The sequence below is a fragment of the Sinocyclocheilus rhinocerous genome, unplaced genomic scaffold, assembly GCF_001515625.1.
Source record: "Sinocyclocheilus rhinocerous isolate Xijiao unplaced genomic scaffold, SAMN03320098_v1.1 scaffold1403, whole genome shotgun sequence".
Classification (NCBI taxonomy): Eukaryota; Metazoa; Chordata; class Actinopteri; order Cypriniformes; family Cyprinidae; genus Sinocyclocheilus; species Sinocyclocheilus rhinocerous.
Genome location: NW_015641009.1, coordinates 126418 through 137252, shown reverse-complemented (window position 1 = coordinate 137252; position 10835 = coordinate 126418). Strand labels below are relative to the sequence as shown.

Here is a 10835-nt window from a genome sequence, read left to right as displayed (position 1 = left end):
AAAAAAACTTCCAAAATCACCTTAGATAAACGGCAAAAGTCAACAGGCTTTTCAAAATCCAAAATACTGCCAAACAGGCGCTTTTGCATTTCGTTTCGAAACTAAATCATCCGCGCTCGTCTTGTCTGTCTCACTTCACTCTTCTTGTCAGTCAGCTGGACTCACTCTCCTCACTGGATAAATTAAGTCTGATCTGTGATGCGACTGTCGTTCGGCACGCTGCATTGAGCAGCCGCGTTCAGTTTTTAATTGTAGTGTCTGTTCTTTTACTGAACTAAATGATTTTTATTACTATAAAAAATCAAAACGACGGTGGGGGTCGGTGACGCGGTGGGCAAGTGACATAACCGGTGTTGCGGCTTAACACTAGTATCACCGTCAGCACCGTCTATCGCGGCAAGCCTAATGCATGGTACAAACCAAAAGGACCAAACATACTTAAAACGACTAGCTTTATTCTGATTGGATCGGACCTCTAAAATTAAAACAATGTACCTCCCCTAGTTGTCATGTAAAACAAAATGAGATTGGTCACTTCACATGACAGTCAAATGGTTTCTTCCTCTCTAAGTGTGTTTTTTTTTTTTTGGCCAAAATTGATCGCAGTAATAAAGATTTCATTGGAAGATTAATTAAAGATTCATAAGAAAGATAGATGACCTAACTACAAACTAGATAAAACTGTTCTTTTTTTATTATATACTGTTGTTTTATGTTGTACTTTATTTTATTCCATTCAGGGCTGTCAGTCAATTAAAATTTTGGTTACACTTTAAGGTGTCCCTGTTACAGTGTAATTATACATTTAAGTACAGAGTAATATTAATTAAGCACATGTGCTTACTATATGGTTAGGATTAGGGTTTGGCTTAGGGTTACTTGCATGTAATTATGCATAATTTATTGTTATTATAATAGGAAGTACAAGTAACGTGTAACAAGGACACTAAAATAAAGTGTTACTAAAAATTTTTATCTAATTATTTACATGGTGCAGCGATTAATTAATCAAACTAATCACTAAATAAATTTGGCTGTGAAAATACCCACAAAATATTATTTAAAGCTATTATTGTGTTGAAAGAGAAAGTATCAAGTAGACATTACAAATAGTACCCTTAGAAAGAAATATTTTATTTGATTCAACAAAACATTTGTTACACACAAACCTTTAGGCTACAACGGCCTAACATAAACTATGGAACATAAAAGAAGATCATTTGAGAAACATCTCCGCATTTTTTGTTCATGCAATGAAAGTCACTGGTAACCAAAACAGCTTTTATTCTTTTATGTTGCGCAAAGAAAGTACGTCATTCAGGTTTGAAATTACATGAGGGTGAGGAAATGATGGCAGATTTTTATTTTTATTTTACTTATTGTTTTGATGAACTATCCCTTTATTTATTTGTATTTATTTTTACTCTAAAGAAGAAACGAAAACTGCCAGCAGGTGGCGGTAAATGTCTTTATGAGTCATTCATTCATTCGATTCGTTCAAACGGCTGATTCATTCAGGAATGAAGTAAACGGCTCTCTTTATGAATGGGCTACTGAATCATTGTTTCACACGATTCGTTCAAAACGCAGATTCGTTCAGAAACTTAACACAGCTATGTTGCTCACAGATGCACAACAGTTCTGCTGTGGCTTTATAGGTGATATTTTCTTTAGCAAAATTGAGCAAAAATGCACAATATTGTGTTTAAAATAAAACAACATTAACTTCTTATTTACTGAACTGTTATAAAATCACATTTGCACTTGTGCTATTCGGACATAAACAGTGTGATATTGCTCTCGCTGCTCATGTTATATTGCTCATATCATGTGATATAAATATGAGACGAAAAAATCGTACAGGGGCATTTGTTTACCCCACTATCTTGAATTTTAGGGCATAACTGCATTTATGGAGTTGTTACCCAGCATTATATTTGTCAAGTCAACTGTATGAAATGTAAGATGATGTACAAGTCTGGGGGCGGGGCCAGTACGTTAACTGTGTTGAAATATTTTAATGATGTTAGTTTTTCATAACTAATTAGTTAACGCACTAAACTGACAGCCCTAATTAAAATCTCGTCAGGTTCATATGGAGGCACAGGACGGAGCGGTGTCCATGTGGAGTTCTCAGCGCTGTCCTTCTATTTCCGCTCATATGGTGACCTGGCGGCGGACGAGCTGGACGCGGTTTGTGCGTTTCTGCACGGCAGAGTGATGGCACAGGAGAGGACTCAGCTGTACCAGCTCAAAACCTGCTTCAAAGCCTTCCGCAGGTCTCACCACACACTCACCATGACTCAGCTCTTCTAACCATTTATGTCCTTTACTGTCTGAGTGTGTGTGTTGTGTTTGTGTGCAGCATTGCGTACCGTAACTGCAGTCAGTGTATGGATGATCTGGAGGAAAGCAGGAGCCAGGCTCTCAAAGAGCTGCTGCGCCATTATTTCGACAAGAGGAGAAACCTGGACCTGAGCAAACACTATCAGGAGGAAGAGGAGGACGAGGAGGAAGAGCTCAACAAATGCAAGGTGTGACTCTTTCACAGTTTCGTTTATGACGTGAACTCTCATTTCTGTCTCTGAATCCTGTTGTTGTACTGTGTCCTCAGATGAGGGACTGGGAGGCTCAGATCTGTGCGGACATCAGAGGCTTCCTGTCCAATCGCAGCGATGAGAAGTTCTCCGGTCGAGCCGTGGCCAGAATCTTCCATGGCATCGGTTTGTTTCTAGTGACATTTCGCTCCCCCTGTTGTCTTTTTTTTTTTTTTTGGGGGGGTATTTCAATATGTGTTTCTGTGCCCCCACAGGAAGTCCGTGTTATCCAGCGCAGACGTACGGACGTGACCGAAGATACTGGAGGAAATATATTCAGTTTGATTTCAATGAGATCATTCGTTTAGCTACACAGGAGATCATTAGAACGAGGTAACATGATCTCACGATGCTAGAGTCTGAATTTATTTATTTGTGCTGTTTGTCACTCTTTTAAATGTTCACATGTTTTGTTTTATAACTTTATATACAATAAAGACTGTTTTCCAGAGTTTCTGGTGAATCAGGGTGATTTGTAAACACAGCAGTTGTATTTGCTCGGTCTGTCCTGTAGTGGGCACTATTGTGCTGTTTTTGTTTTTGTTTGTCAGATACATTTTAGAGTAAATTTATACACCTGTTGTCTTTTTTTTTTTTTTGGGGGGGTATTTCAATATGTGTTTCTGTGCCCCCACAGGAAGTCCGTGTTATCCAGCGCAGACGTACGGACGTGACCGAAGATACTGGAGGAAATATATTCAGTTTGATTTCAATGAGATCATTCGTTTAGCTACACAGGAGATCATTAGAACGAGGTAACATGATCTCACGATGCTAGAGTCTGAATTTATTTATTTGTGCTGTTTGTCACTCTTTTAAATGTTCACATGTTTTGTTTTATAACTTTATATACAATAAAGACTGTTTTCCAGAGTTTCTGGTGAATCAGGGTGATTTGTAAACACAGCAGTTGTATTTGCTCGGTCTGTCCTGTAGTGGGCACTATTGTGCTGTTTTTGTTTTTGTTTGTCAGATACATTTTAGAGTAAATTTATACATTTATAGCCTACTACATGTATACTAAACAGTCCCAAACAACAACATATATTAACTTTTATAATGATTTGTATAATACAAAATTAATCACAGACGCACGTCTACCTTGATTAGATGCTTATGTTTTGTGTGGTATCCTACTGTAATTACAGGCGGCACATATGAATAAAAAAACCAACTCCAATCATCCTTAAGTGTGCAGGAATTTCTTAATTTATATTTTATTATTACTATTTTTTCTATTTGTATGACTGGTTGACAAGAGCAAATCATTTAGAAACAAATAAAAAAAGTAACAATTCTTTGTTGCAATAACAAATGATAATTTGTCATTTTAATATAGAACCATAATATATTTATAATATATTTATTTTTATATTTATATCAAAATTAAAACTTAGAATGCTGAGAAAAATATATATAAAATCCCCAAATGCATCGGCTTTATAATGGTTCTTAAAAAAAATACTTGCCAGTTGAGAAGATAAAACGCATCATTTCTTTTTTTTATCAGAAATCAGCTAATATTTATTTCTGTTAAATATGAACTCTAATGAAAATATAGTGTTTGGGAAATGTATCAAAAGCAGTTTCTCAATATAAAGTTTTGTTGAGTCTGTGTTGTTGAATAGATCAGAATTTCCACGTTAATGACTGATGGTCTGAACTGTAGAAGAGTCTTCCTCATTTTTCAGTGCAAGGAAACAAAGTGTTGCGTGTCAGTTACATGTGTTGTACATGTGTACTTCACATCAGCTCGTTCAGCTCAAGTTCAATCCATTCAAACTCACCTGTGCTTCACATTGTGTGGACAGAATATAACTGAGACAGACAAACTTTATATAAGAATAGTTCATTCAGATGTTTGGCATCATTTACTCACCTTCATGCCATTGCGATTGATAGATGCATCATAGATACATAAATTAATCACAAGGTTCATTTCTGACCCTGATACAGACAGTATTTCAGAGTAGTGCCTTAATACATAGTTAGCTTTCTTACTGCGTAAATACCATTAAATTATTATAAGTGGCATTCTTTTTAAAGGTTTTTTTCAAGGTTTGCAGTTATTTCACTGTATTTTAAATTGGGTGTGTACTTGTGATATTTCAGAGACACCAGTCATTGTGTCTCATCATCTAATGAGCACTTTTAAGTCATGTGAGTCAGAATCAAATGAAACTTCAGCATTTCAAGTTTGAAGACGAGGCAAAATTATTGGCTTTACCACAGCGCTTTCAGCCCTGCAATCTCGAACATGACTAATAATACACTCGCATACATAAGACCATAATGCTGACTAGACTCTTTACATAACGTTTATGAAAGACTATGAGTGAATATTTTCAGGCTAGGACAAAAGCTACAGATCACCATTAGTTTATTTATTCACAGATTTAATCACTACACATCATGACAGAAACTCACTTCATATTAGCAGAATTTCATGAATCAGTAAAATCCATATATCAAGTGTATCTTATAGTACGTTTTTAACCCAATTTCCTTGTTACAATACAACACAGAAACAACTTTTACAGATTACAATTAACTAGTTAAAAATGCATTTAAATTGAAGGACAGGAGTCTTATGAGAAAGTGCGGATGGCCATAAAAAGTCATTTATCTACTGTAAATAAAGTGATTTGCATGGCTGATTTATCGGTTGTAAATGGTTATTTCTAATTAGACTTAAATGTGAAAATCTGAAGAAAATGTGAGTGGTGTTTTAAAAAGTATTACAATAATATTCTTGAAAATAATCTTAACAAATATGCAATTCTAGTAATTCTGTTCCCAATAAAAAATGAAGTATTAAAAATAAAAACAAGGTTTTAAAAATATTCCATTTCAAAGCATGGCAGCACTGAATTGTGCTTATATTTCCACTGTTTAAATGACAATCACATAAACATGTTCAAGGAAGAAAATATGATAATGCACAAGTACGATCCTGCATCATTTCTTAGATTCCTATCTGATCTTCATATAAAGACAGGAGTAATAAAATCCCCCATCCAGTCAACAGGCCCAGATTCTGCAGCAGAAATATCAGCCACGGCTTTTTACTGTCCACATGAATCATAGATGGAAGCTAGACAGGAAAATTGAAGTTGAGATCATTGGAGTACACTCAAATACTTCAAATGTTTATGTTTCACATTACACACTCTGAAAGATGCAGGAAATTACCATTTTTACAAGTTTTTACTTAAAGGGACAGTTCACCCACAAATGAAAATTTGTGTCATCATGTAGACCTTTAAGTTGTTACAAACCTCTTTCTTTGAAGAATGTTGATAAGTTGACGGTAGCCATTAACTTCCATAGTAAGGAAAAAAATACTATGGAAGTCAATGGCTACAGTCAACTGTTTGGTTACCAACATTCTCCAAAATATGATGCCAAAATTTTCATTTTTGAGTGAACTATCACTATCTATAGTTTATATCTTATTATTTTGTTTGTATCTTGCAATTCTTCAGAATTGTGAGGAAAAAAAAAAATATTACCTTTTAATTTTTTGTTGTATGGCAGAAACCAAAAATCAGAAGTGCATGATGTCAACTTGGAATTTTGAGGAAACAAAGTCAGAATTGTGAGTTTTTATATCTCACAATTCTTTCTTTTTTTCTCAGAATTGCGAGAAAAGAAATCGGAATATTTTATTAAATGTTTTTATTTATTCATATTTTTTATTCCGCAGCAGAAACAGGCTTCCATGTACCATATAGAAGATGAGGCTCACAATCTGCACAAAATATGGCAGCTACTTGTGTCGTTTTGCTCTGTTAATGAGAAGAGTTACAAAAGAAGGCAGAAAGTATTAAACGTACCATGTCTGCGAGGCCGATGTAGAGGAAGAAGCCGGCGGTGACGGCACAAATCCACTCCTCGGTGATGCTTTGAGTGGAGACGGACAGTGCGACGTACAGGCCGATGAAGGAGGTGAGAGCGCTGCCCACGTTCAGCAGCAGAGCCTTTCTCACCGACAGACCGCAGTGCAACAGGATCGCAAAATCACCTGCCCAAACACAAAAACAGCCTGTCAGAAATGTGTCTGTATGACATTTCACAAGTTCAAACAAAGGAATCCTAATTATTTCGCATCATGAAAAAGAAGCATATAACAGGCCCGGTGCCATTAGTTTTCTTTGTTGTTTTGATTAGTCTTTTAGCTTATTAGCTTTTATTTTCTAGTTGTTTTTAATGCACTTTTTGTGGCTAGATTAGAGTTTCTTTCGAGTAAACGTATCTCACCTAACTCGTGTGGCAGCTCGTGACACAAAACGGCCAGCGACGTCGCCAGTCCTGAACGCCACGACACGGAGAACGCAGCACCCATGGCCAGACCGTCCGCAAAGTTATGAATCCCGTCACCAATGGTGATCATAAACGGCAGCAGACGCTTCCCTGAGAGACATGAGAAAGATACACACTACTGTTCAAAATCAGAAATCACATTATTCAATTACAAAAATCACCTGCAGACGAAACGGAACTAAAAATAATCCTGCAAAATGAAATGAGATATATATACACGTGTGTGTGTCACCATTTACATTTTATAATTTCATTTAATACTTTTATATTTTATAATACTTATATAATAATCGTATACAATCTAAATAAATATTAATTACATATATAATAATAATCTCATCTTTTTTCACCTTTAAAATTTTTTTAAATGAGAATCTTGCTTGTCATGAAAATAAACAGCTCTATTCATAAAAACTATAATAGTATCTCAATAATCCTAAAATAACTATTTACATCAGTGTTACATCACCTTTTACAACCTCATAGTGTGTGTAAATGTTACTTTACTAACAGGTCATTTTACTCCCTTAAATGTGTGTCATGTTACATCACAAACATGTCGTTAACTCTAATTATTTACAGTCATGGCTTAGATGTGTCTAACGCTGACTCCTGACAGCATTCACTGACCTCGAGTGCTGCTAATCGGCTCCAGGAGGGACTTCTCGTTGTTTTGCTCATCCACCTAAAATCAGGACAAACTGACAGCGTTACAAAACTGATGATCACAGAGGAAGACTGAGATGAATTCAGGGATATTTCTGCACTGATAAGCTCCGAGTTTGATGGTCAAAAAAAAGACTATAATTATACACAATGCATGATTTATATGCATATTCAGGATTTTTGTCTTGATTTTTCAGTACAAATCTCTAAACATATACATACGATTGCAATTGCGAACAAAATAAATACTGACGTCTGAATTTAATGGTCAAAATAAATCAGACATGTTATGGACAAATATTATATACACGGCAAAAAAGAACAATTAAAAAAAGAGAGAAGTCCACCAATGAAACCCACATTTTCGTGTCTAAATAGGACTAAAACTAACCTAACCTAGAAAACTAGGTAAAATTGGGTAAATATTAATTCATTAATTAACAATGAACACCAACATTTCTGATTCACGTAGCAATCAAATCTCAGACTATTGTCTGTAAATCCTGCAATGACCTCTTATTTCCAACAATTACTGTCTGGGTTTGTGAAACATGATTTCAACTGACCTCCTCAGGGAACACTAGCTCCGTCCATTTTAGTGTGTTTGTGTAGTGATTTGTAACATAATAACTTCTTCATTCACACAAAGAAGACTTTCTCACCAGCTCGTCCTGTGAGGTGGAGTCGTTGTTTCGCTGTGTTCTCCTGCTCTGGAACATCTGCAGAACTTTGCTGTGGTTATGAGGGTCAGACTCCTGCAGCAAACAGACAACAGAGGTCATTTACAGCAAAGACAGACCCTATCTATATTCGAAAGGATTTTAATAGCATATATCATTCATCTGATTTGTATGACTTTTTTCAGAGAAATATGGCTTGACAGTATTTTCAGATGTAACTTTTTTGATAAATGTACGGTGTCTGAAGAAATTTGACATCACTCACTCCATCATGATGATGACCATGTCGAGTGATGATGGCGAAGATGGTTTCCATCAGAAAGAAAACATAGATGCCCCCAATGACCACCAGGGGCTTGTAAATATAGTCGAGGTTCTCTTCCTCATGACTGTGTCTTTCTTCATGCGCATGAAGACCTAAGAACTACACAAACACAATCAGTCACAAAGCAATGAAATCTAAAGGAATGGTTCACCCAAAAATTAACATTTGCTTAAAATGTACTCACCCTCAAGCCATCCAAGATATAGGTGAGATTGTTTCTTCATCAGAACAGATTTAGAGAAATTTAGCATTACATTACTTCACTTGCTCATCAATAGATCCTCTGCAGTGAATGGGTGCCGTCAGAATGAGAGTCCAAACAGTTGATGAAAACATCATAATAATCCACAATTAAGCAAAAGGTTGAATGTTTGTAAGAAACAAATCCATCAAGGCATTTTTAATTTCAAACTTGCTTCCAGCTATCTATAATATTGGTTTCTCCAGTGAAAAAGTTGTCTCGTCTGAATCAGGGGAGAAAACAGTCCAAAACGGTTCTTAAAAAATATGTCAGAGGATTTTGATGTGAGAGGACAACAGGGGATGAACTGTTTCACTGCAGGATGTGTATGGATTATGGTATTTTGGCCAGAAGCGATGGTTTCAAGTTAAAAATCCACAGCTTTTCACAAGACGTTAATTGATGGTCTGGAGTGGTGTGGATTATTGTAATGTTTTTATCAGCTGTTTGGACTCTCATTCTGACGGCACCCATTCACTGCAGAGGATCCACTGGTGAGCAAGTGATGGAATTATAAATATCTCCAAATCTGTTTCAATGCAGAATCAAACTCATCTACATCTTGGATGACCCAAGGTTGAGTACATTTTCAGCCAATTTACTGTACTCTTACTGTTGTTTATTTCCACTCTGTTGCAATTAAATGAAGACATTTCTAAGCCTTTTTTGCCGGCTGCTCACCATAGGAAGTAGATGCAGAAGAGCGTCACCCGTGAGGGATCCTACAGCCAGACTGATGCAGAACTGGATGCACATCTGAAACACTTGCGTGCACCTGGAGAACAGCAGCACCACGATCCCAAACATGGCCATCAGACAGACGATAATGTTGGCGAGAGTGGCATATCCATATCCTGGGCACAAAGGGCTTATTCAGTGATTGTATAAAGAGATCACTATATCACAGGTATGCCGTCGTTCAGACTGGTTTTTGTACCAGCATAGACCAATAATTACCTTGCACAGACGTCTTTGTTCCCTTTGTTCAAGTGAAACCATATTTAATATAAATTTTTTCTGTTTTAAGGTTTTGAGTAAATGTTTCATGTTCATTCACTTTCTGTCATTTTGAATATTTTACATAAACATATACACACAAAACAACAGTACTAATGTATATTGATGTTTGTCACTCTCATCAAATTAAAATGGCTTTACATAATTAAAAAATACATACTGCAGTTCATAACATTTTCCATCAGGTCAACTACTGCCATAGCAGAGAAACGGATTGAAGAAATCTTGTTGTGCTAATTACTGTAGTTCAAGTTATATATGTTTATAGCAGCTACCAGTTGAATGGCACAGACATTTGCAGATTGCACCTTTTGGTTTGTTACTGCTCATTAGTTTAGACTATGTTTCTGGACTTTGCCAATATTCACAAGTCTAGCTATGCTATGCAACTCGGACTAATTGTTGTCTGATGGTGTAAACAGAGGTCACTCACTCTCAGCGGTGCTCAGAGAATCAGGGGTCATGTGGGTGAAAGTGATCTCAGAACAGCTTCCACTGAGGATCTGCTGAATCAGAGCAGGACTGAGCTGTGTGAACTGATCTCTGGTCAGCGATGAAGAGTTCAGCTGGTAGATCCTCAGAAGGTCTTCAGCGCTAAAACACATCTGCAGGCAAAACAACCAGAAGCAATCTGAGACATGCATATATTACTTTTACTTTACTTTTAGTCATTTAGCAGACGCTTTTATCCAAAGCGACTTACAAGTAAGAAAAAGTTATTAAAACTAAAAGCTAAAACTCTATAAATACTATATATATACACACATTTAAGAAAATAAAAGAAATTAAATAAAAATGACAAATGCATACAACAACATTTCAAAACTAAAACATTTAAATGAAAACAAAAAAATAAAGCTAAAAACAATTCAAAAAAAATATTAAAAGAACAAAAGGTATGAGTATAATAATGATTCTAACATAACACTAAACCAAACACCAAAAAACAACTACATATGTGCATGTACAGCCACACACATATACAT

The 10835-nt window shown here is 36.0% G+C and overlaps 2 protein-coding genes across 2 annotated transcripts in view; one reads left to right on the top strand and one right to left on the bottom strand.

The window, feature by feature from the left end:
• recql4 (RecQ helicase-like 4) overlaps positions 1-3048 on the top strand; it is a 24500-nt gene extending 21452 nt beyond the window's left edge. The window contains exons 24-27 of the mRNA XM_016569620.1: positions 2090-2279; positions 2366-2534; positions 2615-2723; positions 2813-3048. Of these exons, the coding sequence (XP_016425106.1) occupies positions 2090-2279; positions 2366-2534; positions 2615-2723; positions 2813-2934 (590 nt within the window). The 3' untranslated portion in view covers positions 2935-3048. The remainder of the gene's footprint in view (positions 1-2089; positions 2280-2365; positions 2535-2614; positions 2724-2812) is intronic.
• Positions 3049-5018: 1970 nt separating this feature from the next.
• Positions 5019-10835, bottom strand: part of LOC107753468 (zinc transporter ZIP4-like) — an 11344-nt gene continuing 5527 nt past the window's right edge. Inside the window, exons 5-12 of the mRNA XM_016569619.1 lie at positions 10283-10454; positions 9514-9686; positions 8532-8690; positions 8249-8341; positions 7551-7605; positions 6858-7010; positions 6434-6621; positions 5019-5691 (exon numbers count right to left, since the gene is read on the bottom strand). Coding sequence (XP_016425105.1) covers positions 5563-5691; positions 6434-6621; positions 6858-7010; positions 7551-7605; positions 8249-8341; positions 8532-8690; positions 9514-9686; positions 10283-10454 — 1122 coding nt within the window. The 3' untranslated portion in view covers positions 5019-5562. The remainder of the gene's footprint in view (positions 5692-6433; positions 6622-6857; positions 7011-7550; positions 7606-8248; positions 8342-8531; positions 8691-9513; positions 9687-10282; positions 10455-10835) is intronic.